The sequence below is a fragment of the Bos indicus genome, chromosome 2, assembly GCF_029378745.1.
Source record: "Bos indicus isolate NIAB-ARS_2022 breed Sahiwal x Tharparkar chromosome 2, NIAB-ARS_B.indTharparkar_mat_pri_1.0, whole genome shotgun sequence".
NCBI lineage: Eukaryota > Metazoa > Chordata > Mammalia > Artiodactyla > Bovidae > Bos > Bos indicus.
Window position 1 is genome coordinate 95,777,801 of NC_091761.1, and position 27,468 is coordinate 95,805,268.

The following is a 27,468-nucleotide window of genomic DNA, read 5'->3' on the forward strand; positions in this document are numbered from 1 at the left end:
ACTGTAAAATCCATATTGAGTAGATTCCCAGGACTACCGCAGAAGGAACCCCATCTCTAGTTTGGCTGCAAAACTAAGCCTTGGCTTCCAAGAGAGGGAACACCAGGAGGCAGACTGCACCCACTGGCTCACTGCCCTGTATCTGGGGACTTCTCCAGAGCTGCAATACTTCTGAGTCAAGTCTCCTTTCCTCAGCGCCCACCTCCTAAGTGACAGGCTGTTGGCCGGTCCTGATTGCCGGAGTAGAAGTCCTGCTGTCTGGGATGGGGAAGGAAACCAGACAGCTCCCACTTCTCCTTCACTCACTACGTGATAGATCACTTCAGCTGGAAGAAGTATCGCAAAAGGACCTGGAAGCTAGTGGGAGAAATGTGACCCCAAAAAAGAAAGAAAGAATCCTTTAGTCACAGAGCTTTTTATTCTAACCACAGAACAGGCTCTTGCTTTCTGTGGGAATAATAAAATCCTAGGCCCGCACTATACTAGCTCCTCAAACAAAAAGCAGCTCCCTAGACTGTAACTCCTCAGGGCTTCTGGGTTGGATTTAGTTTTCACTGGGTAAAGGAATACATTAAAAGGAAAGACTGAGTACCCTTAAGAAAATCAAAGGAGTAAATAAGCTTGGTGTTCAAACAAGGAAAACACAGGCTGCAGGCAGCTCTGCCCTGTGGTGGATTCTGCACCTGGTGAACAGACAGCACTGTGTCTGCCCCAGCGGGACTTTCCCCACAGTGGACCGGCGGCTTCAGAGGTCCAGCAGACTGCCAGGGACGGCTCTCCCACCTGGGAAAATAGAGTGAAAAGGAAGGGCTGAAAGAGAGAACTTCATTCCAAAGGAAAAGCACAACAGCTAAAAGTTATTATAAGAGAAGGATCTCAAAGCAGGTGGCAGGAGCTATTTTAAGGGTAAAGAAATATTCTTGGTGGAGAAGTGTTTGGGAAAAAAACACAAATAGTGCATGAATATCATATTAGAGGAAGAAAATGTTCTCTCCAAACTAAAGAGCGGGTATGGAGTCAGTTGTTTTCACATCACATAAGCCCAGTGCATGCCACCTCAGCCTTTCCTCATCTCACCTGGCTCCTGTCTTTGGCAACCCTTTCCTCCAAAGGCAGCCAGATTCAGAATTCTCTGAGAAGAGTGTTCCTCTAAATTATTCATAGGACAGTTCTACCAACTTCCTATCCTCCCCTTCCCAGAAGTATCTGCTCTGTAATAATCCAGTGAAAATGACCAATGCTTGGAACAAATAATGAATCACTCCTTGTAAAATTTCAGGAACTTGTAGATATTTCATACAGGGAGGAATGTCTCTTCAATTCAGTTCAGTTCAGTCGCTCAGTCATGTTCGACTCTTTGTGACCACATGAATCGCAGCACGCCAGGACTCCCTGTCCATCACCAACTCCCGGAGTTCACTCAGACTCACATCCATCGAGTCGGTGATGCCATCCAGCCATCTCTTCCTCTATTGTCCCCTTCTCCTCCTGCCCTCAATCCCTCCCAGCATCAGAATCTTTTCCAATGAGTCAACTCTTCGCATGAGGTGGCCAAAGTATTAGAGTTTCAGCCTCAGCATCAGTCCTTCCAATGAACACCCAGGACTTTAGGATGGACTGGTTGGATCTCCTTGTAGTCCAAGGGACTCAAAAGAGTCTTCTCCAGCACCTACCCACATCCTAAATGGTACCACATATAAATATACTATAAACTTGACCTTTTTTAGGGTATGAGGTCTTGTTTTATGGGAGTGAGAACATTATTTTTTAAATACTGATTTTCAAAAGTTGAGATCACTACTTTCAATTAAAATCTAAAACAGACCAGAAAAATATTTATGATGTTATTTCCAACTTGTCTTCTCTTCCTCGTACGTGAACTTTGTTTTTAGTAAAGATACAGGAAAGTGTCTTAAATAAGCAAAAAAAAAAAAAAAACCTTTCTAAAATCCTATTTAATCTTGTATTTTTTTTTTTTTTTTTCATTTTCAAAACTGGCTTTAAATACTCATCAGAGTGCTATGCGAAGCGACTGGAGTGAGAGCATGTTACACATATGAGCGGGGGCTGGAGTGCCCTGAGAGAAGAGGGACCCATCCACCAGGGCAGCTGGGGTGCCCCACACCCACCCTGGGATAAAGGAACAGATAGAGGCCCTCTCTGGAGGGTCCCATGGGCCAACTGGGAGCCAGCCCTCCCTTCGAGGTAGATCATCTGGGAGGGGACCGAGAAGGAGCTCTCACAGTGGCGGTGATAGGCGGTCACTTCCTCAGTGGTACTGCTGATAGCTTGGGTAGCTTGGGCCCGGGGTACCCTCCTTAGGGGGCAGCTGGCCAGGGTCCTCCAAGAATGGGGGTGCATTGTGGCACTGCTGGGCAGTATAGCAAGTGAGAAGGATGCCAACACCCTCGATGAGGGCCAACAGGATGGTCCCCCATCATTGCCGAGCCCACCATGGCCAATGGGCCACTGCGGGCAGCCAGCACAGCCCTGGTCTGTGCTCCACTGGTGATGGAGTTCCAGGGATCTTCCTTGCCCCGAAGCCGCATCAGACCACACTTGATGGTGGAAAACCGCGCTCCTCCCCCCGCCTGCCATAGTGAAGGCTCGACCGCAATCATCCACAATTCGCCATGGGCAAGGTTCCTGAGCATACTCCTCCATGGCGCCGCACAGTATGGCTAAACCCCAGCCGGGCCACACCCCCCGTTGTATTTCTTTTCTACCAGTGCACTTTTGGAAGTGTTTTATCCATATGACACTCTAGTCCTGGTAGGGATAAAACACGACTGACAAGTCTATGTCCATATTTACAACTGGTAGGGATTCCTACCATAATATTGACATTCTCAGTTCTCACTACAGTAGACTATTGCCAGGGACAGACACAATAATCCCCTCAATTGCATGCTTTTTCAATGTGACTCTGCTACTCCTTCCATCAGTGCAAGTGAAAGTGTTAGTCACTCAGTCATGTCCGCCTCTTTGGGACCCCCATGGACTGTAGCCCACCAGGCTCCTCTGTCCATGGAATTCTCCAGGCAAGAATACTTCCATCAGTGAGTGGAGTCCATTTCCTCTCCCCTTGAACCTGGGTTGGCTTTGTGACTTTCTTGACTCACAGAATTTGGCAGGTGTGAGTTCCAGGCATCCTTGTGGAGCCCCAAACCTCCATGTAAAGAAGCCCAGGCTGTCCTGTTAGATAAGTGTCTCAGAGGAAGGAGCCCCAAGGTGCCCAGCTGACAGCCATACCCAGACATGTGAGTGGGACCTTGCTGCATCCTCCAGCCGGAGCCATGACCAGCCCACACATGTAGAGCAAATGCGTATCTTTTCCACTGAGTCCACTCAGATGGCAGGTCTACAGAATCATAAGCAAATTACTGCTTTATGCCACTGTGTTTTGGGGTACTTTGTTACCTAGCAGTAGAGAACCAAACTACTGACTTTACACAAAATGACTAAATTGTGTACAGCTACCCAGATTTGGTACATCCAAAATGAAATACTTAACCTCAGAAAGCATCATCTGTCTAAATACAAAAATGTAAATGATTGAAGTTCAAATTATGCTCCAAATCAGAGACCACTTCCCCCAGACCCCTGCTCGCCTTCTTCTATGGCAGTGGCCCTCAAAGTGTGATGCCAGAACAGCAATATCAACAACACATGAGAACTTGTTAGAAATGCAGATTTTGGGCCTTCTACTGAGAGAGAAACTCTGAGGATGGGGCCCATAAATCTGTATTTCAACAAGCCTTGTAGGTGAGTCTGATGCATGCTGAAGTGTGACAACCACTGTTCTATAGCAATAACACTTCTGATGCTTAACTGGTATACCTGGCCACCTGGATAAAAACTAGGTTAGGTGGCTAGGTAAAGCCACGGCTAAGTTCCGACAAACAAAAAGTAAGCAGAAATGGGAAAAGGGGTGTTCTCTTCTCTGTCTCTTTCACCTTCATGCTGGCTGGAATTCAGATATGATGGGTGGAGCCCTGGAAGCTGTCTTTGATCATGAGATGATCCTGGGAAAGGAATCCATGCACAGCAGAGCAACAAGACAGAAGGAGCCCAGGCCCCTGATATTATGGAGATGCCACGTTCCCTGACTTCCTGAACATGAGGAATTCCTATCTTCAGTTCTGTTTCTAAAGTTTTCTACCCCTCACAATTAAATCCTAACTAAGATATCATTCTAAGTAGTACCCCTTCCCCTTACCAGCTGAAATATTCTTTAATATAAGAATATTTTATTTTCTTCACTTGTCACAAGATATTCTTTAGGTTGTTTCTATTTTCATTTGCCTATTAACCATCTCCCTATTTGACTGGAAGCTCATGGAGGCAGTTTTATTCATCATTGAATCCCCAGCATCCAACACATTTTACCCTCCAAATGAGGACTTGGAGAATATTTACTGAATCAGATGGACAGATGAAAGGATGGATGTAGTAAAGCCACAGTTTTTCCTGTAATCTTTAAGCACTGATAAAATGATCAAGCCTTAAATAAATCTTTTTACATCCAGTAAAACTATCTCCCTACAACATCTTATCTGTTCCACAATGTAATCTAAACATGAAGCAATAATAGTAACTAACACTTTTATACATCTTGTGTGAAAGTCACTCAGTCGTATCTGGCTCTTTCCAACCCCGTGGACTGTAGCCTCCGAGGCTCCTCTGTCCATGGAATTCTCCAGGTCAGAATACTGGAGTGGGTAGCCGTTCTCTTCTCCAGGGGATCTTCCCAACCCAGGGATTAAACCCAGGTCTACCACATTGCAGGCAGATTCTTTCCCATCTGAGCCACCAGGGAAGCCCAAGAATACTGGAGTGGGTAGCCTATGCCTTCTCCAGCAGATCTTCTCCAGCAGATCTTCCTGACTCAGGAATCAAACCAGGGTCTCCTGCATTACACCAAAACAAGCTCCAAAAGAGGCACATACTATAATATACCTTACCAGTATTCCTCAAACCTGTCAAAAATCATCAAAAACAGAAAGTTTGAGAAAGTGTCACAGGGAACTTAAGAAGACTAGAAAATGTAACCTAGTATTCTGGATGGAATTATGGGAACAGAAAAGGGCATTAGGTAGAGACGAAGGAAATCTGAATAAATTAAACACTTTAGCTGATAATAATATGTCACTATTGGTTTAGTAATTGTAACAAATGTACCACACTAATACAAGATGTTAACAGCAGGTAAACTGGGCCTGGGGTGGGGTAAGGGGGGGTTGTGGGTATATACTCTCTGTACTGTCTGCTCACTTCCTTAAATCTAAAACTGTTCTAAAAAATGAAGTCTATTTTTTAAAAAAGACATATATTAATTCTCATGAAAACTGAGATGGGAACCATGATGAGCCCTATTTTACAGATAAGAGTACCTTAAGTTCGGTTCCCCCAAGTCTTTGAGACTTAGAATATACGTCTCTTCTGCACCAAAATGTATTTGATTCATTTAAATAATGTGTATTGATTACTGTCTGCCAGTCAGAGACTGAGCTTAGGTGATTCTATGAAGAGAGGCACAATTAGGAAGGCAGAAAGAACTTTGTATCTACCTACTGAAATTAAAGGGCACAAGCAAACATTTTATTAATAAAGTGTGCACAATCCTAAAGTGTATTTTACATGGTGACAGCACATATACTCCTTCAATAGCTAGAAACAACTGAGCTTGACATCTAATTATCAAGATAATTATTTAAATATGAAGCCACCAGCTGGCATAAATTTTTAAGAACACATAAGCCATATATCAGAAGTTACAAGGCTGTTTAAGAATGAATTTGTATCTTATCCCAGATACTAAAATAACTAAGGCTCTATCTTTGAGGACAATCCCTGGTCTACTGAAAGAACACCTCAAAGGAGAAAACTTCCTATGTCATTTGCATTCCTTTCTGAAGATATTCAGTGTAAACTTCCTTAACTGTTATTTTGGCTGGTAGAACCTTAACATTTTCATTACTGATTACTCCACTGATCAAAACAAAGATTTGGTACATTGGCTGATCAAGCTGAAATTCCTGGCCCATGCCAGTCTGACCATGAAATGTCATACATGCTCACATAATGTGGTACACGAAGACAAAAATAAGCTTTATTTTTTTTTTTTTTTGCAAAGTGTATTACCTCTGGGGCTTCTTGATTTTCATACCTGGAACTGTAAGCAACAGGTAGACTCCAATCTAAATATCCACCTGAAACAATACCCAAGGGAGCACTTGTACCCGTAACTTCACTGCTTCTTGTGATTCCTTTAGCTGCCTCACTGTATTTAGCCTTAAAAGTCCAGCTGAGGCATTAGGTCCTTCACAAAGTTTTAGCCCGCTCAGTGTGGGCCATGGCACCTTGTACAGACCTCAGTCATAGTACTTACCACAATTCAGTACATTTTAACAAGTAATAAATGCAGATGAGGTACCATTCTGGGCATCTGGGAAACATCAGTGAACAAATCAAAGATGCCTACCCTTGTGAGGAAAAATATACAATAAATAAACTATAATAAGTAAATTTTATAGTATGCTATAATGATAAGTGCTATGGAAAAGTAAAGGGCTTCCCTGGTGGCTCAGTGGTAAAAGAATCGGCCTGCCCATGCAGGAGATGTGGGTTCAATCCCAGGTCTAGGAAGATCTCCTGGAGAAGAAAATGGCATCCCATGGACAGAGGAGCCTGGCGGGCTGTAGTCCATGGGGTTGCAAAAGAGTTGGACACAACTTAGCAACTGACCAACAAAAACATATGGAAAAAGAAAACACGGAGCGGGTTAAGAGGGCTGGGATGGACTAGGGCACAGAAGAAGGTTCAAGTTATAGCACTTGAACTATATATAAGAGTACTCATGTTCTCTTCTGTGAGAACAGGATTTAAGCAAAGACTTGATGGAGGTGAGGGAATTAACTCACTTCCTTCAAGTCTTTGCAGATCCCAGAAAAAGAGGCTTCCAGATAGTGGAAAGAACAAGAGCAAAGACCCTCACACAGGAAAATGCTTGGTGAGTTTGAGAAGAAGCTTGGAGGCCAGTGAGTCTGGAGCAAAATGCCTCAGAAGGGAATAGGAGGGGAAGAGAGAGGCAAAGCAGGGAGCATCAATGATGGCAGCTTGTGGGCCATTACAAACACTGTGGCTTTTACTCTGCGTGAAGTGGGGAACTGTTGATGGGCTTTAAGTAGTGGAGAGACATGATCTTATTTTTGCAAGATTCACTCAGGTCATTATGTGGGGAATAAAATTGTAGCGGGTCCAAGACAGAAGCAGAAAAACCTGTTAGGAGGTAATTATAAGAGAGGAGGATGCCTCAGGCAAGAGAAGTAGCATAAAGTGGGGCAGATGAGAGCCAGGTTTTGGATTTAGCATCATGGGGGAAGGAGTCGGGTGTAATCCTTGTGTTAGTCGCTCAGTCATGTCTGACTCTTTGCTACTCCACAAACTGTAGCCTGCCAGGCTCCTCTGTCCACGGAATTCTCCAGTCAAGAATACTGGATTGGGTTGCCATTTCCTTCTCCAGGGGATCTTCCCGACCCAGGGACTGAACCTGGGTCTCCTGCACTGCAGGCAGATTCTTTACCATTTGACCGCCAGGGAAGCCCCGATAACAAACAAAGAAGAGCCAAAGACGTCTTCAGGGATTTTGTCCTGAGCAACTACTACAATGGAGGTATCAGGAACCAATGTGGGAAGACCATAGAAGAGGCAGATTAGTATGTGAAGAGCAGGAATTCATGAAAGAACATGAATTTGGTTGTTGTCTGAAAATGTTCTGTTGACAGTTTCTGGTAAGATGGAATAAATACAAGGAGAGTGGGTGTCAGCACTCTGAAAGAAAATCTGGGATTCAGCAGAGCAGCACATTTTAGAAGTGCTCCATTTCAAATTCCCAACACTTGATATCAGAGACAACATTGTGAGGAAAAACACAGAAATCAATGTCTTTGAATCTAAAAGTGATGGTGAAGAATTAGACTCTGAACACGAAAAAAATCTAAAAACACCTCAAATGATTTATCTACATTTACCTCTTTATACATGACCTGAGAATAAAATATGATTTTAAAAATCCACTAGATAGGACTAAATTTTCAAAAAATAGAAAGTAACTTCAGTGGTAAGAAATCACCATGTAATAGTTTAATGGGCAATGCTTTTCTTAGTGACACAAAAAATATCTTTAAATTGGATACAAGGAAATAATGATGATTAAAAATAACTAATACTTACTAGCCACAATGAGCCAGGGACAGTGCTAAGTGCTATACATGGAATTTTTTTTTTTTTTACTCTCACAACAATCCTATGAAGTAGTAACCAATTTCCCTCCTTTTAAGAGAATGCCCAAAATAGTGCAGAAAACTTATGTGTCTTTTGTATGTCCCATACAATCTTTGTGCTTTGCTACTTTTTCCCCTTTGGAAAAAATCATCAGCTTCCTATTTAATAATTCCTCACCTTTAAGAATTTTAAGAAGGAAATCTTTAGCATGGGTCTTAGATGCCTGCTGCATTTATTATCCCAAGTCCAGCTGCTCTCTCTGCTACACATAGACTTCTAATTCCAGTCTTTTGTGTGGGTTTGGGGTTTTGTTTGGTTCCCTTTTTCAAGTCAAAAAATAGGCATGGGAGACTTCGCAGTGTCTGGGACTCTGTGATCCCAATGCAGGGAGTTCCAGTTTGATCCTGGGTCGGGAAAGTGAAAGTGAAAGTCACTCAGTCATGTCCAACCCTTGTTGACCCCATGGACATACAGTCCATGGAATTCTGTAGGCCAGAATACTTGAGTGGGTAGCCTTTCCCTCCTCCAGGGGATCTTCGCAACCCAGGATCAAATCCAGGTCTCCCACATTGTGGGTAGATTCTTTACCAGGTGAGCCACAGGGAAGCCCAAGAAAACTGGAATGGGTAGCCTATCCCTTCTTCAGAGGATCTTCCCAACCCAGGAATTGAAACGGGGTCTCCTGCATTACAGGCGGATTCTTTAGGAACTGAGCTCTCAGGGAATTGGATCTCAAGTGCTACAACTAAAGATCCCATGTGCCACAACTGGGACCTAACACAGCCAAATAAATAAATAAATTTTTTTTCAACAAAAAACAAAAAAACAAGCACAGAAGGAGGTGCAGGGCTAAAGGGATGAGTAACTGTCCCTGCCTTGAGGCACTTACAGTCTAATTGGTGAAACAACACACAAATGGGTAATCTACTCCCTCTCACATGCCAGGTTTTCTGTGTGTGCAGCAAGCTCTGACAATGCAGCAACAACTCAGGGCAGGCCCTGATGGAAAGAAAAAGTGGGTGTTTTCTCAACTCCTTCAGCTTCATGCTGGATTACGGGTCATTCTGGTAAACATTCTTGGGCTGCAGTGAGCCACTCTGAGGGTGTTTTGATAACTCTTTGATACCTTGTATCACATAGGCCACAAGAGCATACACTGTTTGTTTAATCTTGGACTAAAGATGACAGACTAGGTTCTATGTAAGTCCTGAAGATGATTCAGTTCCGGCTTCCCAGGAAAAAAAAAAAAAAAAACAAATTCTGACACACAATTACCAAAGCATGGTACTGGCTGCGCTCAAAAACCACAGTTACAAAAACTATTTAGCAACATACTGTAGAATAAATGTTCATTGACATTTACAGAGTATTAGTCAATAATATATTAAACAATAACATTTACAGATTTATTACATGAATCTACACAGGGTACTTGTACTGGGGTTAGGGAGTGGGGGAAAAAAAGGACGTAGTTCATTTTGGAAAAGGATCAGTCTAGTTAGGGAGCCTCTGTGAACCTAGAATAAAAACCAGAGTTATAAACACACCAAATTCTAGTAAATTCAATCCCATTTTACTGATGTTTATAACCCTCATAGGCTGCAGTCCATGGGGTCGCAACGAGTCGGATACGACTGAGTGACTTCATTTTCACTTTTCACTTTCATGGGTTGGAGAAGGAAATGGCAACCCACTCCAGTGTTCTTGCCTGGAGAATCCCAGGGACGGGGGAGGCTGATGGGCTGCCGTCTATGGGGTCACACAGAGTCGGACTCGACTGAAGTGACTTAGCAGCAGCAGCATAACCCTCATTCATAGTTTGAGACTATGTGCACTAAGGGACCTCTTATATTAACAGCATCTCAGAACTGTGACAATATCTGCTCAAACCAATGGATTAGGATGATATGAAGTTTTTTTTTCCTGATCTGCAACTACAAGACCCTAATGGTATAAAATCTGCTTGTGCAGGGGAGGGATGAGCAAGAATGTGCTCTAAGTTCAGCTGGCAATAAGATATTTCCTAGAAGAAGCAACACTGTTGTTAATGCAATTTACAGAAACCTATACCAAATCACTGTCATTTTTGACAGGTCCCTTAGGAAAAAAAAAAAAAAAAAAGTGTGTCAAATACTAAAACATTAGATTTTAGCTGACTGGATTAGATTCCTTGCTAAAAGCTGTCTACACAGAAGCAACATTGACAATCATGACACTGAAATTTTTAAGGGTTCTTATTCTCATCTGTAGCCTTAGGATGTGTACAGATGAAAAGATTTATTCTCTCCTCCATCATCCTTACAAACTCAAACAAGTAACTTCATCTAAATTCCTTGTAGAGGGAAGGGGTAAAAGCCTAGGTGGGAGGAACTTTTGAAAATAGTGTCTCTTCCCCACTCCATCTTTTGATGTTACTGATGGAAATGGTCTATGTGTGAAAAAGAAAACCTGAGAACCACTCATCTGAAATATCTGAACACACAACCAGATGATACAGATAGTTTCAGGAGATACGGGAACTGCTACCATTAAGCTCACCTCCAGTACAATTCCACTATATAGAGAGGGGATGCCTCCTAGGGTGTGGCTTGAACCGCTGTATCCTGTACCTGAGTTTAAGTGAAAGTGAAAAGTGAGAGTGAAGTCGCTCAATCATGTCCGACTGTTTGGGACCCCATAGACTGTAGCCTTCCAGGCTCCTCTGTCCATGGGATTTTCCAGGCAAGAGTACTGGAGTGGATTGCCATTTCCTTCTCCAGGGGATCTTCCCAACCCAGGGCTTGAATCCAGGTCTCTCACATTGTAGACAGACGCTTTACCATCTGAGCCTCCAGGGAAGTACCTGAGTTTAGGTAATAACAACTCCTGTGAGGGCGTGAGTCAGCTGCGTTGCTTTCCAGTGTCACCAAGACTACATACATGACTAAACCACAATTATCACAGAGATCAGAAAAGTTTTATCAAGATGCACGTGAACATCAGCATGAAGACTGATGCAGTTAACGACCACTTCACCCTTTTTATTCATATATTGAAAGAAATGTTAACTCTTCTAGAGAAGAAATGTGCTCTGATACTTCTGAAGTACATCCTATGATAAATTATATTTCACTTCAGCACAGTAAAGCATCAGTTTTTAAGCCCCAAAAGACATCCTGTGTGGATGCTTTGCTTTCTTTGAATAAGCATTAGGGAGCAAAGGCATAAAACCTAAAGGGGAAGGAGTTAAGAATCCAGTAAGAGAGTTATAAAGTTAAGAGAAACCTATCTTTTTGGACTGATGTTAAAGCTGAAACTCCAATACTTTGGCCACCTGATGTGAAGACCTGATTCATTTGAAGAGACCCTGATGCTGGGAAAGATTGAAGGCGGGAGGAGAAGGGGATGACAGAGGATGAGATGGTTGGATGGCATCACCGACTCAATGGACATAAGTTTGAGTGTACTCCTGGAGTTGGTGATGGACAGGGAGGCCTGGAGTGCTTCGGTCCATGGGGTTGCAAAGAGTCAGACACGACTGAGTGACGGAACTGAACTGAAGTGAATGCTGTAGATATGTGACTGCTACAACTAGTAAAAGAGTAGTGTAGCCAAAAATGCAGTATTTGGACAGGACTGCAAAAAAGAAAGCTGTTATCCTTAGAAAGTCAAATGTTTCCACCTTCTCAGGGTTACTAATGCTGTTTTCCCACAGCTTCTTGGAAAAATATCGCTGTTTTCTCTGGGCTCTTTCCAGGTGCTTTATTGAGAGAGCAAAATGGAGGAAGAGGAAAATACCATAAACAACTTCACTGTGGAAGGATGGGAAATGCTGACCTCAATCTGCTTCTGTTCTTTCTGTATAAAATTCTCATATGCGTAATTGCAGAGGAAGAAGGATAATCAGAAAATATGGCATTGGTCATTTGCTGATTGTTCTAGCACAATAATTCTCAAATATATTCATCCTTTATAGTCTAAATCAGAGCTTCTAAAACACTCTATGGTAAAGGACCAAATTTTAAAATTTCCAGTCTACTGCAAGCTTTTATAAATTACAGTAGAAATGAGTTACTAGAAAAGTAAATTTTTAAAAATATACAAAATATAAGCCCCCAAATTTTGTATTAGTGATTTCAACAGGCATAAAATACTATGTCAAATTGCTATTAAAGTTTATAAAAGCTTATTCTCAGCTTCTGTACTTACCTTGTGGCAGATGGATAACAAACTATTCTGAACTACAGTCTGAAAAGAATTGTCTTAACCACACACCTATTCACAAACATGGGACACATATACATCACAGAAGCACACACAAGCACATCAAAGTAAAGATAAATTTCTATCCATTTAAAAAATAATTTAAATATATATATAAAATAATTGTTCTATGTATTTCTTTAAAATTCACTTTATACCAAAAAAGTTGATGAGAAAGCAGCCATCTCCTACCCCACCTCTCCCCTTCAGTACCTACCCAAAGTGGCAGCTGTCTAACAATCACACCTATCAGGGGAGCTGTCATTGCCAACCTCCCGTCCCCCCAGCCTGACTTTCCTCCTGGGGCTCTCTTCTTCTCACAGTTGCTGACCTGAGTATTCCCTCTGCCTCTCTTCTATGCAGGGATACCCTTTGAGAAACACTATAATGCTGTTCAAAATATTTGCTGCTCCTGCCTTGGGGTTGATTATACTCACCCCATTGATGTCAGGCTTGGTTATGAGTTGTGACGTCCCATCCGATGGGAGGATTTTCCATCTCTGCCTTGTTAAACTCAGAAGTGACCGTGTGACTTGCTTTGGCCAATGACATGTGACATTCCAAGGTGGAAACTTAAGAGAGAGTTCTATCATCTCTTTTCGTTCTGCCACAAGTCTGGCAATTTCACAGATAAAGAATGCTCCGCCAGCCTGAGTCCAATTATGATGATGAAAAGGAGCAGAACTACACAACGGGCACAATGGGTGAAAAGAAATAAACCTACACTGTAAACCATTGAGAGTTTGGCACTGTTTGTGACTGCATCAGAGCCTGAGTTGATGAATATATCTGTATTTCCTAGATCTCCTTTGTTTTATGCTCTAATTTTGACAATTTATCTTCCAGTAGCTTCCTGAGAAAGTGTCTATAACAGGCAAAGATCTAATATGTCTGAAAATAATAGAATACTGCATTTGAAATAATTTTCTCTCTGAATCAGAAAGCACGGAGACATTGCCTTCTAGTTCCCAATGATGCTGTTGGGAAGACCACTGTTATTTTTATTTCTAGTCCTTTGTGTGTATCTTCACCCACTCCCAGAGGCTTTTAATGGCTGCTCTAAAATTTCGTGGTTATGTGCTTTGTTACGGGCCTTTTTCAAGAGACCTGAGTATCTTTCAATCTTAATGCTCATGTTTTTGAAATCTCGGACGGAATCTTCAATATTTATCTTAAAATCATCTTTTTCTTTTTTAAATAAAAATTTTAGTTTCATCAAAGTTAAATATGCTCTAAGTCTGCAGAGTCAACAACCTTCTCACTGAATATTTACTGTTCCCCAGGGACAGCTACTCTGATTTTTTTTTTTAGCTAGTTCTTTGGTATTGACCTCCATATCTCTACACATATATTTAATTGTGGTAACATGATATTTCTGTTTTAGGCATTATTTATTTTCATTATGGAAATGAGGATTTATTCTCCTCCTTCTCTGCACATCCACAACATACATGCTCCTTTCACTATATATCATAACTTTAATTAGATTAATCATGAGTATTTACATTATTGGGACCTTGTATACCAGTTAGATTTGAGTCATGTAATAACTATGATTACTTTTCCTCTCCTACCAAACTTTTTGTTTTCCCTGGAGTTAATAATTGTATTGTTCTTTTCATTTAGTTTCCTAAGCATATATTGGCAATTCAAAACTCTCCACGACTCATTTAAATTTCATCTCAGTACATTTTTACATGTCAGACTTTCTAGTTTGTTGGTTAGTTGGTTGGATAGTTTGTTGGTCTCTCTCTTTCATGCTGGACAATTCCCTCAAGTTCACTGGAGCACTCCCAAATGGAGGTCCTTTCTCCTCATTTCTCAAGAAAGAAGGATTGAATATACTTTAGTTAGCAGTTTGTTAGCTGGGTTTATAACTTTTAAATATTTGGACAAATGTTCCATAGGCCTCTTTTTATGCTCTTTTCCCAGGCTCTACAAATGGCATAAAGCAGACACGGCCACTAACCCCTGAACTCTGGCTTCCTGTCGGGCAAATTTGCTTCCTTTTCATCAATACCCCTTCTGCAGGCTTAGGTATCAGCTTCCCAACTCTGCTAAGTCAGTTGCCCTTCCTCCATTCATCCTATCTTCTAAGCATGCATTGAATTCTCTCAACTGCTGTTATCAGCTTTTCTGTTCCTTTGTCCTTGAGGGGTCGTAGAAGTATCCTATTGCTGCTGTGACCAATTATCACAAACGAAATGTCTTCAAACAACACAAGTTTATTATCTTAAAATGCTGGAGGTCTGAAGTCCGTAATCAGTCTCAGTCCGCTAAAATCAAGGTGTTGGCAGGTGGCATCCCGTTAGGAAACTAAGGGAGAATCTGTTTCTTTGCCTTTTCAAGTTCCTACAGGATGTCTGCATTTGTTGGCTAGTGACCTCATCCTCTATCCTCAAAGCCAGCTGCTAAGCATCTTCCATTCTTTCTCTCTCTCTCTCTCTAACTCTCCTGCCTCCTTCTTTCCCTTATAAAAAGCTTTGTGAAATCACGTCCAACTCTTTGCAACCCCATGAACTATAGCCTGCCAGGCTCCTCTGTCCATGGAATTCTTCAGGCAAAAATACTAGAGGGGGCAGCCATTTCCTTCTCTAGGGGATCTTCCTGACCCAGGGGTTGAACTCAGGTCTCCTGCATTGCAGGAGGATTCTTTACCATCTGATCCACCCTGGAAGCCCTCGGGGATTACACTGGGCCCACTCAAACAATCTAAGATAATCACCATATCTCAAAATTCTTAACTTAATCACATCTGCAAAGTCCTTTTTTTTTTCAAATAAGACAATCCCAGGTCCCAGAAATTAAGATAGGAGTACTTATGAAGGGACTGTTATTCTGTCTATCGTAAGGGTTTACACTTTTCTTACTCCTTTAGTGTGGAGTGTCAGAAATGAGCAAAGCAAAAAATATGTGTTCAATCACCTTGTTTGATCAGGAGCCCAAATAGTATGTGTACTGTTTCCAGTCCCTGGGATTCTTCTCAAATCTTTTTTCAAGTAGATAAAAATAACAGATAGGAATAATAATAGAAATAACCAAATATCACTGAAGCCTTTAATCTATACATGAGATTAGAACAACCTTCAGAAATTTTTCATGAATCATAAGTGTCACTGTTTGGAAGAGAATCTGGCAGAGTAGAAATGGGAAGAAAATGAATAAAAGTGGAAAACAGAACAAATGAGTGGGAAAAAAAATTTTTGAAGGAGGTGCTTATAAGATTATGAAATATACCTGACACTCAGTAATATGGGTGCTAACCACAGACTGACAGACAAGAATCAAAGATGAGAACAGAAAGGTCACATCACATATGAAAAAAAGCTAAATTTAGAATTGGAATTTCTAAATTCAAACCCCAATTCTCAAACTTACAGTCTGATCTTGTGCAAGTCAATCAGGTGTCTTGGTTGTACAGCTGAAGCCGAAACCATCAAAAAAAGTTATCTCAATTTAAATCAGCAAACATATATGAAAGACTTCAGGGAGCCATCAATCACATTGCAGTTGGATGTTAGTTGAATCTAAAGCAGAAATCGGCACTAATTGAAAACTAGCATTATGGCAAAGTAATGATAACATAAGAACCCAACAGCTGGAAGGCAGACTAAAAGAAAATTTTCTTTCCTATTTCTAAAACAATGGACTTAAAAAAATAAACAAACAAAGAAAAAGATGGACTAACCATAAGAAAATTCACCTTAATGCATGGTCACGATTGCAGATATTCTATAGAAATACCACTTTTACTCATTATTATTACTATTTTTTACTGAACTCCTTCAGTGTGCCAAACACCCCATGCTAGGTATTAAGGTTATAGCAGTGAATAAGGCAGATGCAATCGCTGCCCTCACAGAGGTTAGTCTAGTAGGGAACCAGAAAATTAAGCAAAAAATGGCAAGTAAGTGTGATAGGTGATTTCAGTTCAGTTCAGTTCAGTCGCTCAGTCATGTCCGACTCTTTGCAACCCCATGAATCGCAGCACGCCAGGACTGCCTGTCCATCACCAACTCCTGGAGTTCACTCAGACTCACGTCCATCGAGTCAGTGATGCCATCCAGCCATCTCATCCTCTATCTTTCCCTTCTCCTCTTGCCCCCAATCCCTCCCAGCATCATGGGAACCAAAACATGGACTTCAGGCAGTGAAATCAGACTAGGGTGCAAGTCTGAGGTAGGGGGTTAAGTACCGTGCTCAGAGTTCATGACATACCCTTCAGAGCTCAGCCACACAGTAGGAACTAGCAAAGCAAAAATGAAAGGGGATGGTCAGACAGAGGGTGCCAAGGAGCCTACTCCTTCACCTAGGAAGACTGACAAGGTATTTTGGAAACTTTTTAGCCTAATTCTTGTGTCATGTATGAAATGGTGACAGGACCACTATGAGAGTAAAGTGCTTGTATTACTATGATGCTATCAGACTCACACTAATGAAATAATAATTACTTTGCTTTCTTCTCAAAGTAAATTCCCTCCCCTACTTCTCACTCTACAACCAGGCAGTGGAGCACAGTGGCTAAGAGTGCCACTGTGGGATCCGTTTGCCAGATCTGGAAATCAGGCTCCGGAATCAGGTTGCCAGCTTTGGGTTCACATTCTCACTCTTGCCACTTGCTAGCTCTAAGACCTTGGAGAGGTTATTTTCTTCATCCCTTTAGGCTTCAGCTTACTTATGTACAAAATGTTCCTAATGTTACTATTTTCCTCATTAAGTTATTATGAGGATTAAGTTAGTTAACAAGTCAAAAGTGTTTAAAACAGTGCCCAGGCCAAAGTAAGAACTCAATAAATCTTCACTTATTGCTGCTACCAGTTTTATTTGCCAACCACTGGCCTTTTGTAATTTCCAGGAGGATAAGAGGTCAGTTGATTTTGTTTACATGGCATTGCTTTCAGTCACAAGGAAGACAAGAATGCAGCAAGACTACTAGCTTACCAACTGGTCCTCAAAATAGAAATAAGACGCAACCAGAATCTTGCTGATCAGTTCTTCGGTTCTGACTCTGAACGTGGGAAGATCAGAAAGCTTCAAAGAGGTCTTCGTCTCTTTCAGGTTATATAGAACTAAGACAGAGATGGCAGAGAGTGTGACCATGCTGAAATCAGGTCCCATAAGAAGGCAGTACTTTGGTGGACTCTTATGATTCAGGCTGTAAAACAGAAACAATATTTATAGATGCATTTAGAGACTATCAAGCTAAGGGAGACCTGTTTATGCAAACCAATGCCAGGAGATTAAGTCCAAAATTTCAACTGCATTCACTCATGAAACATTTGAATGGCAGCTGTGTATAAAATACTGTTCTAAATGTTAAGAATATAGCAGTCAAAAAAGAGACGAATGTCCCTGCAAACATATTAAATGAGCTAAGTATATATCATACCAGAAAGTCACAGGTGCCATGGAGAATAATAAAGTACCAAAAGGAGACAGAGAGAGCAAAAGAGCAAAGGTGGGGTGTGGGGTGAACAATTTTCATCAGGGTAATAAGGGAAGGCCTCACGGAAATGGGGACGTTTAAGCAAAGACCTGAGGACATGAGAAGGACACGGAAACGTCTCAAAGGAGCATCCTGACCAGAAAGAACAGCAAATTTGAGTCCCTGAGGAGAATGTGTCCAAAGTGTTGAGGAACAGCAAGGTGGTCAATGGGCCTGAGCACTGAAAGGTCGGGTGAGAAGAGCAGGAAGTGGATCAGAAAGGAAATGGGGTCTTGTAAGCCTAACTGTAAGAATCACAGCCTTTTCAGAGTGAGGTGGGAGCTACTAGATAGCTTTGAACAGAATCATAGTTTAAAAGGATCACCCTGGCTGCTGGGCTGAGAAGAGAATGAAGGCTAATGGAGGCTGATATGAAATCCTGATTGAAGGTAACGGCAGCTTGGACCAAGCGCTATCAGTGAAGATGGGAGAATTAGTCACATATTTTGAAGAAACAGCAGCAGGATTTGATGACAGATTGGATGTGGGGTGTAAAAGAGTTGCTGAGTAAGCCTCAGCAGTGGAAATGATGGAGTTACCATTAACCGGGACAGAGAAGGTTTTAAGTATAGAAGGTTTTTGAGCAAAGGAGAGATCAGATCAGGAGTTTAGTTTTAGTATAATAAAGTGGAAAGGTCTATTAAACATCCAAGGCTTCCTTGGTAGTTCAACTGGTAAAGAATCCACCTGCAATGCAGGAGACCCCGGTTCGATTCCTGGGTCAGGAAGATCCACTGGAGAAGGGATAGGCTACACATTCCAGTATTCTGACATGGAGAATTCCATGGACTGTATAGACAATCCATGGGGTTGCAGAGTCAGACACGACTGAGCGACTCTCACTTTTCAGAGGTCTATTAAATATCCTTGGATACACAAGTCCTACTCTGAGACTGGGGAGTTGTGAGCATATTTATATCTGATGCCATAACACTTAATGAGGTACTGAGGGAGAGAGCATGAACCAGAAGAGGTGCAAGGTCAGAGACCTGAGACACTCCAATAGTAAGAGGTCAGTGAGCAAAAGAGATTGAGAACAATGACTAGTAATGCATCGTGAATATCAGAGGAGAGTAAAGTGCCCTGTAATACTGAAGAAACAAGTGTAACAAGTGACGTTACATGGGCGGTTGTGATTAACTGTGTCAAATGCTGTTGATAAGTCAACTGAAAAGACTGAGAACAGGCCATTGGATTAAGTAACATGGAGAGCAGTTTTGGTGGAATTCTGAAGGCAAGAGCTAGTTGGAGTGAATTTAACAGAAAATGTGAGAAAGGAACTGGGATGGTAAATACAGAACTCTTTCAGGGATACTCACTGTAAAGAGAAAAGAAAAAAAAAAAAGGGGACAGTAGCTAGAGGAGAAAGTAGAAATAGAGAGTTTTGTTATTGTTATTGTTGAAGATTAATTTTAAGACGCAAAATATTAATTTACATTGTTTTTCAGTTGCTAAGCCATGTCTGACTTTTTGTGACCCCATGAACTGCAGCATGCCAGGCTTCTCTGTCCATCATTATTTCCCTGAGTTTCTTCAAACTCATGCCCATTGAGTCAGTGATGCCATCCAACCACCTCATCCTCTGTCACCCCCTTCTCCACTTGCCCTCAATTTTTCCCAGCATCAGGGTCTTTATCAATGAATGAGTCAGCTCTTCGAATTAGGTGGCCAAAGTATTGGAGCTTCAGCTTCAGCATCAGTCCTTCCAATCTACCTTATCTAACTTATGTAGGGAACTATAACTGGTAAACAGAACACAAACAGATGTAACTGATCAGTGCTTTCTCCTCTCTATTGGAAAACTATTGGGAAAGTCCAATTAAAGTCACAAGACTAATTCATGGGCATAGACAATAGTTCTACCTTACCACTGTTTCCAATTATTAAGACTCTCCAGCATCCATCTACACTGCAGGAAAAGTACTGCTAAGTACATCAGATGCTTTAATCAGCTGGGCAGGGTACCTCTCCTGTGACCAGTGCTGGAGAAACTCTAACCATTCTAATCATTCCTTCATTCAAGAAACATTACTGAGCGCCTGTTATACGCCAATTACTAGGGATACAAGTCCAACAAAACGTAACATCGCCTTTAGGAAGTTCATGGTTCAATAAAGGATGTAGACAAGCAAGGAAATCAAACCAGTCAATCCTGAAGGAAATCAACTCTGAATATTCATTGGAAGGATTGATGCTGAAGCTCCAATACTTTGGCACCTGATTCGAAGAGTCAACTCACTGGAAAACACCCTGATGCCTGGAAAGACTGAAGGCCAAAGGAGAAGGGAGTGGAAGAGGATGAGATGGTTAGATATGTAATGTTAGATGTTTAGATATGTTAGAACTATTTAGTGACTGAACCACAACTAAATAAATAGTTCTCATTTAATGCTAAAAGAGGTATGTGTACATGTAAGAGACAAACTTTGAATTAAATAGTTAACTGCTTAGTATGGGGACATCTAGGTCATTTCTTTATAGATAAGCTTCCCTGCTAAGTCACTTCAGTCGTGTTCACTCTGTGCAACCCCATAGACAGAAGCCCACCAGGCTCCCGTGTCCCTGGGATTCTCCAGGCAAGAACACTGGAGTGGGTTGCTATTTCCTTCTCCAGTGCATGAAAGTGAAAAGTGAAAGTGAAGTCGCTCAGTCGTGTCCGACTCTTAGCGACCCCATGGACTACAGCCTACCAGGCTCCTCCATTCATGGGATTTTCCAGGCAAGAGTACTGGAGTGGGGTGCCATTTGCCTTCCCTGGGGGCTTACAAATCCACCTACCAATGCAGGAGACATGGGTTCAATCTCTGGGTCAGGAAGATCTTCTGGAGAAGGCAATGGCAACTCGCTCCAGTATTCTTGCCTGGGAAATTCCATGGACAGAGGAGCCTGTCCTCTGTTCATGTGATGACAAAAGAGTCAGACTAAACAACAACAATGGTTCAAGTGTTTGACATCCATCAGTGAACAAAACAAAGACACTCCTATTTAGAATGTGTATATCAGCAGGGGAACCAATACACAATGAACATAAAAAGTAGTAAAACAGACAGTGTATCTGAAGATAATGACTGCTATAGGGAAAAATAGGGGTGGCTGAGGTAGGTGTCAAATTGTAATTTTAAACAGTATGAGCAAGGCCTCAGTGAGAAAGTGGCCATTGGGGCAAAGACCTGAAGGAGGTGAGGGAGTCAGCTATCTTCAAATTTAGAAAAAACATTTTAAGCACTGAAACAGACCCAAGGTGCTAAGGTAGAAGCGTAGCTGGTGTGTGGCAGGGGGAGAAGTAGGGAAACTTCTTAAGAAGTAATTGCAGTAATCCAGGCAAGAGATGAAGGTACTGCAGATCCAGGTCACCTGTACCTGCAGTGGAGGTAGTAGTCAGTTTTTGGATATATTTTGAAGGTACAGCCAATAGAATTATCTACAAGAATAGATGTGGAATAAGAGAGAAAAGAAGGTATTAAGAATCATTCCAAGATTTCTAACCTCAGCAACTAAGATGGAAGATGCTGCAGGTGCAGATGTGAGGGGGAAATCAGCTCAGTGTTGGACATATTGAGCTTTAGATGTCTATTAGACACCTCTGTAGCACCTAAGATCCTCTTGGCCTTCTTGCCTGTGGGATGATTTGCAACTTATTTTGTCCCTATTGCCATGGCCACCCAATCTCAGGCAGTAACCACCCAATAGTGCTTTGCCTCATGCTCAGGCCCCACGTCTCACACAAAGGTCTGCTTGGTGCCCACACAAAACATAACTGGGTATATGTTCCAGAGGAGGATAGTGTTAGCATTTTCTGATTGAATCTTAACCTTCTCTCCTGACTCACTTCTTTTCCCTACCCTCATTTCCCCAGGACGGTACTCCCTAATAAGATAGGAGCACAGAAGCCTCTGCCTCAGATTCTGTTTTCTGGGAGAACCAAGGCTAAGACAACATCCTAAGACAACAGCGAAGGCATGAGTGGATAGCTGTTGGGAGTATGGAGTCTGGAGTTTGGGAGAGTGATTTGGGGAAAAGATATAATTTTGAGAGTTAATCAGCATGGGTGTTGTATTTGCAATCACAAGACAGGATGAGGGCATAAACGAGTGAACAAAAAAGATAAATATCAGATACTGGAGAAGTTGACGATTTTATTCTAGTATCTTTGAAAGCAGTACTTTTGAGAGCAGAAACAACCTTTTATTCATTGCTATAGCTCCAGTTTTATAGTACAGGGCACAAAGTAGGTGCTCAACAGTTATTTTTAGAATAAACAAAATAGGTCATCATGGCCCTCGGGTTAGATAGAAAAACAAACTAAGTCACGAGAGGTGATGAACTAAAACAAGCAGGATTCATGGAACTTGAGTTCACAGTGAGGGTAAAAATTAGGTTCAACAGCGGAAGCAAGAGAGAAAAATAACAGGAAAAGGAAGTGGTGGTTAGAAAAAAAGTGCTCAGATACCACTTTCTCCTTGAAGCCTTTTACAATCATCTCATCTGCCTTATTCTAAGTCCACTTGCACCCATGTGCTCTTCTCTTTCATTAACCCTGTTTTCCAATTGAAAAATTAAGTCATGAATGGGAGTAGCTTTCAAGTCCCAGAGATAAAAATGGATGCTAAAGTTGGATGATTCTAGTTCATTTCTATGGTTTATGGATATGCAAATACATGAAATTAGAAGACTACATTTCAAATCTGAAGTATATCCAAAGTGTTTAGTAAAATAACATGCACTTGAATGACTGGATGACTGAATGAATAAGTGAATTAACGAGGTCAGGTAAGAACAGAGGTCAGGGGAGCTGACATCAAGGACAAAATACAACTGAATGACTGTTGGAGGCTCACCGATCTGACCATAGGGCAGAGGTGAATCGGGGAAGTGGGGCTGCAGTTAAAAAGCACCTAGGAAGTTAGCAAAGCAACCAAGACATGAAGAGGTAGGGCCTAAGTGAGTTCACAGTGTGAACAGAAAAGGAGAATGCAGGGAAATTTTAAAATTAAAAATTACCATATTTGTTGAGTCGTAAGTATAGGCTATGAGTAACTTTATGACCCCATGGACTGTAGCCTGCCAGGCTCCTCTGTCCATGGGATTCTCCAGGCAAGAATACTGGAGTGGGTTGCCATTCCTTTCTCCAAGGGATCTTCTGGACCCAGGGATCCAAACCCAGGTTCTCCCACATTGCAGGCAGATACTTTACCATCTGAGCCACCTGGGAAGCCCCAAATAATCCCAATATTTTGGTATCATGTATAGTGCCAGGGTAAGAAGAACAAGAAGGTAAGCTACATTTTGAAAGTGTATTTGACACAAAGATGAGATATATAAATAAATCTAATAATGGGCAACATTTTAATTGACACTTGTTACATGTCATTGTGCCAAGTACACTTTCCATGAATGATCTCCTTTAATTACCATAAGTCAGTCATGTCTGACTCTTAGGGACCCCATGGACTGCAGCCTACCAGGCTCCTCTGTCCATGGGATTTTCCAGGCAATAGTACTGGAGTGGATTGCCATTTCCTTCTCTGCGGGATCTTCCCGACCCAGGGATCGAACCCGGGTCTCCTGCATTGTAAACAGACAGTTAACCGCCTGAGCCACCATTTCACTGATGGGAAAACTGAGGTGCAGGAGGGAAGACCATGCCCAAAGTCACACAGCTGAACCAGGATTTGAATCCTAAAATATTAAGAAATTTTGCCATGACCACAGAGATATTATTTGTTCAATAAATACTTGATGAACACCACTGCATTGTGCTGAGGATGGGAGGAGAGAAACTCTGGTGGCAAACGAGGCACACTTGGTCACTACCTGCACAGAATTACATGGACAGTAAACAAACAATTCCAAGAATGATGAATCAGGAAAGTGCTAAGTTACAATTAGGTAGGAGGAGTGGGTGACAGAAAAGAATTTTCAAGGAAAGGGAATAGCATGTATAAATACCTTGAGGTGAGAGCCTACAGTAGAGAACAAGAGAAAAGAGTCTGGAAAAATAAAAGACATGGCTGGAGTGCAGATAGCTAGAGAAATCATTGGGGAGGCTGAGAACACAAGCCTGGATAACGGAGGGCCTGGCCTTCACGATAAGGACTCAGATTGTGTTCAGTAAACAAAGGGAAGGACTGAAGGAATTCAATCAGGGTAGTGACTTGATCAGATTTGTATTTGTTAAAAATTACTCTGGCTGCAGTATGGCAAATGGATTGGAATGAGCCAAGACCAGTTTTGTAGGACCTAGATGCTAGTTGCTCAGAACTTCCAGCAAGAGGTGAAGTTAGCTTAGAGTGGGATGGAAATGTGGTCATAAGAACAGAGAGAAGCCACAAATCCTATTCTTTCAAGGTAGGTCTAGGTGATTCTGATGTGTGTTAGAGGTTTCTTAGGTTTCTGAACTAAGTAGATGGATAGGATTTCCTTTACTGAACCAAGGGCTATTAGGAAGAGGGGTTTGGCACACCCAAGTCATCCAGATGAAAGTGTAGCAAAAGCACTTGGAAATATGAATCTAGAGTTCAAGAGCAAGATCTAGGCTTGAGCTCTGAGCTGGAGTCTTTTGCATCTGGTATCTGAAGGGAACAGAAGAGGAGGAGACCACCTAGGAAAGCATACACGGTGGGACTCCAGAAGCAGGTGAAGCTCAACAGGATTCCAGTATTTAACAGTTGGCTAGAGGAGAAGCGGGTTGTTAAAGAACCAGAGAGTTAAGAGGAAAACAAGAGTTTAAGACAAGAGCGTATGTGGATGAGGGTGTGGGCAATAGTAAGATGCCAGAACAAGGTCTTGTAAGCAAAGGCCTGAAGCTTGTCTGTGACAATTCAGAGCTGCTCCAGGTGTGTGGTAAGAACAGAAACTAGACTAGAGAGGGCTGAGGAATGAGTCATGAGAGAATGTCCATGTGGTAAGACATGGAGAGGGACTTAAAGACAGAAATCTAGGCGTGAGAGATTTGGTGGTGGTTTAGTTGCTAAGTCGCGTCCGACTCTTGTGACCCCATGGACTGTAGCCTGCCAGGTTTCTCTGTCCGTGGGATTATCAAGGCAAGAATACTGAAGCGGGCTGCCATTTCCTTCTCCAGGGGAGAGAGACTTAAGGCTGTTCAAATACTAGACAGAAACGCCAGTAGAGGAAGAAAGGTTGAAAATAACGGAAGGAAAGGAGGTTATTCTTCAGCCCAAGGAGAAAGCAGGAGGAGATCTACAGTACTAGGCTACAGTACCGGGCTAGGGAACTCTTTCAACAGCAAGTCAGTATGGGGCGGAGCTCTGACTTGGACCCTCTCCGCTTCCTAAGACACATTTGCTTTAAGCGTGCCTGCTAAGTTGCTTCACTCGTGTCTGACTCTTTGCAACCCCATGGGCTCTTGCCCTCCAGGCTCCTCTGTCATGGGATTCTCCAGGCAAGAATATTGGAGTGGGTTGCCATTTCCTTCTCCAGAGCTTTAAGCGACTGAAAGTGAATTACAACAGACCTGAAAGACCGGGAGAGAGCATTGCCGAGTTAAATAAAAAGAATAATGATAAAGTCAGCATCGAGTCTCGGGTGACCTCTCAAGGGGCAAGATCAGCAGCTTCCAAGCAACGGAAGTCGTACTGAGGGTTCGGATGGGGGAGTGGGCGGTGAAGAAAAGGGGGCAGCGGCTGCAGTAGGAAACTGTGAAAAAGAAAGTAATACAGGATGGTTCCCCCTCCACCGCCCCCCCCACCCCAAAAAAAGGAGGGCAAGTAAGGGGGGTTAGGGGAAGACACTTCGAAAGTGCAAAAGAGCAACCTCGGTCAGGGCAGGTCATGGCTCGGAGGCCGAAGGTGTGCCCCACGGGCCTGGCCTTCCTCGCTGCCCGGCTAAACTCCGCCAGCTGCCCGGAGTCCCAGGGCCTCCGTGCCCCGAAATTGAACGGTCCCGCCGGCGCTCGCCAGGTTTCTCTGCGGATTCTCAGAGCGGAGCCTCCCAGCCTGCCCAGAAAGGCGGAAAACCCTTCCCACAGCGGCCCACGACGCCCCCGGGCCGCGCCGAGGCCTAGCATCCCAGCGTCCGGCCCAGGCCTCGGGGAACCGCAGAGCTGCAGCAGGCCTTCCTCCCCGGCTCCGCACGGCTTCCGCGCTCAGCCGCGGCCCCGACCCGGTGGCGCGTCTTTCTGGTCCCTGCAGCTTTTGAAAGTTCCCGGGGCCGGCGGCGCTCTGGGGCCCAGGCCCGTGACGCTGCAGCCGCCCTAGAGCCCGCCGCTTACAGCCGCAAGGGCAGCCCGCGCGGGGGTTTCCATCGAACCGTCCACACCCTTCGGGAATTCCCCACCACGCCACACACAAACCCCAATTCTTCCTGCAAATTTCCGCCGCCGGTTTGAAACCGTCGATACGCGGCGAGGGCAGCGGGGGTGCGTAGACAGACCCCCTCTTCCCACCCCTGGGTCCCAGCCCACCGCCTCTTTCCCTCTCCCGGAGGAACCCCTCCGCCGCGCCCGAAGGAACTCGAAGGTCTTCGGCAACTTCCGCCTCCAGCGCGGAGGGCGGGGCCGCTCGAGCTCCTCCGGGCCGAGCTCGGCTTTTTCCGTGCGCGGCCGCTGCGCACTCGGCACTGGGCGGCGCTGGCTGGCTCCCTGGCTGCGAGTCCTCAGTCGGCGGCGGCTGCTGCTGCCTGTGGCCCGGGCGGCTGGGAGAAGCGGAGTGTTGGTGAGTGACGCGGCGGAGGTGTAGTTTGACGCGGTGTGTTACGTGGGGGAGAGAATAAAACTCCAGCGAGATCCGGGCCGCGAACGAAAGCAGTGACGGAGGAGCTTGTACCACCGGTAAGAGGAGCAGGAGGAGGAGGCAGGAGCCGGAGAGAGCCGGGGGGACGGAGGGGGGACGGGGAGGCGCCGGACACCCGCGCTCGGGGCCTTCCCCTCGCAGGAGGGGCCGCGGTAAAGATGGAGCCTCCGCCCGAGCCCCACACCATCGCCGCCGCTCGCAGCGAACAAAGAATAATGGCGGCGGACTGGAGCCAGCGGCGGCCGGGGCGGCAGCGACTCTGCCTGCAGCCAGCGGCGGCGCTCATGGCGGGGGGCGGCGGGCGGCGGGCGGGGTGGGAGCCGGCGGCCGGGGGTGTGTGCGGGCGGGCGGCCGGCCGCGGCGAGCTGGCGCCCGCGTTCCCGCCGCCGCCGGGCCGGGCGCGGAGCCGGGAGCCCGGAGCCGCCCCGGGGGAGGCCGCCCGCCGGCCCGGCCGGCGCTGCCCCCTGTGCCGCCTGCCCGGCCCCCGCCGACAGTCTCGCCCCCCGACCCGGCCCGCAGTCCGCCGGGGCAGCGCCGCCGAGGTGCCCGCGGGGGGTGGAGGAGGAAGAAGGCGACAGTTAAGGGCAGAGGAGGTGAAGGTGCCTGCCTTCCCGGTAGCCTCCGTGTCTGCCATGCCCGCCTAGCGAGGGGAAGCGGTGCTCAGTCTGACCTACTCTCCTCTTCTCTCTTTGTGCAATAAAGTTC

The 27,468-nt window shown here is 44.0% G+C and overlaps 2 protein-coding genes and 1 pseudogene across 2 annotated transcripts in view; 1 reads left to right on the top strand and 2 right to left on the bottom strand.

Annotated features, from left to right (window-relative positions):
* Positions 1–805: 805 nt before the first annotated feature.
* LOC139177107 (mitochondrial import inner membrane translocase subunit Tim17-B pseudogene) lies at positions 806–17,609 on the bottom strand (annotated as a pseudogene).
* LOC139185727 (sterile alpha motif domain-containing protein 1-like) lies at positions 17,331–27,397 on the bottom strand. Its single transcript, XM_070798404.1, has 3 exons — positions 27,085–27,397; positions 25,787–27,026; positions 17,331–17,683 (listed from the first exon to the last, which is right to left on the bottom strand). The coding sequence occupies exons 1-2, from the start codon at positions 27,395–27,397 to the stop codon at positions 25,858–25,860; spliced, it is 1,482 nt and encodes a 493-aa protein (XP_070654505.1). The 3' UTR covers positions 17,331–17,683; positions 25,787–25,857.
* Positions 26,666–27,468, top strand: part of CREB1 (cAMP responsive element binding protein 1) — a 57,254-nt gene continuing 56,451 nt past the window's right edge. Inside the window, exon 1 of the mRNA XM_070770903.1 lies at positions 26,666–26,801. The gene's annotated coding sequence lies outside the window, so the exon portion shown is untranslated. The remainder of the gene's footprint in view (positions 26,802–27,468) is intronic.

Excerpts from the sequence above, each read along its gene's own strand:
- LOC139185727 (XM_070798404.1), bottom strand. The coding sequence starts at position 27,397 with ATGGCAGACACGGAGGCTACCGGGAAGGCAGGCACCTTCACCTCCTCT. Across the intron at positions 27,027-27,084 it reads GCACACACCCCCGGCCGCCG|GCAGAGTCGCTGCCGCCCCG; the intron begins GCTCCCACCCCG and ends CGCTGGCTGCAG.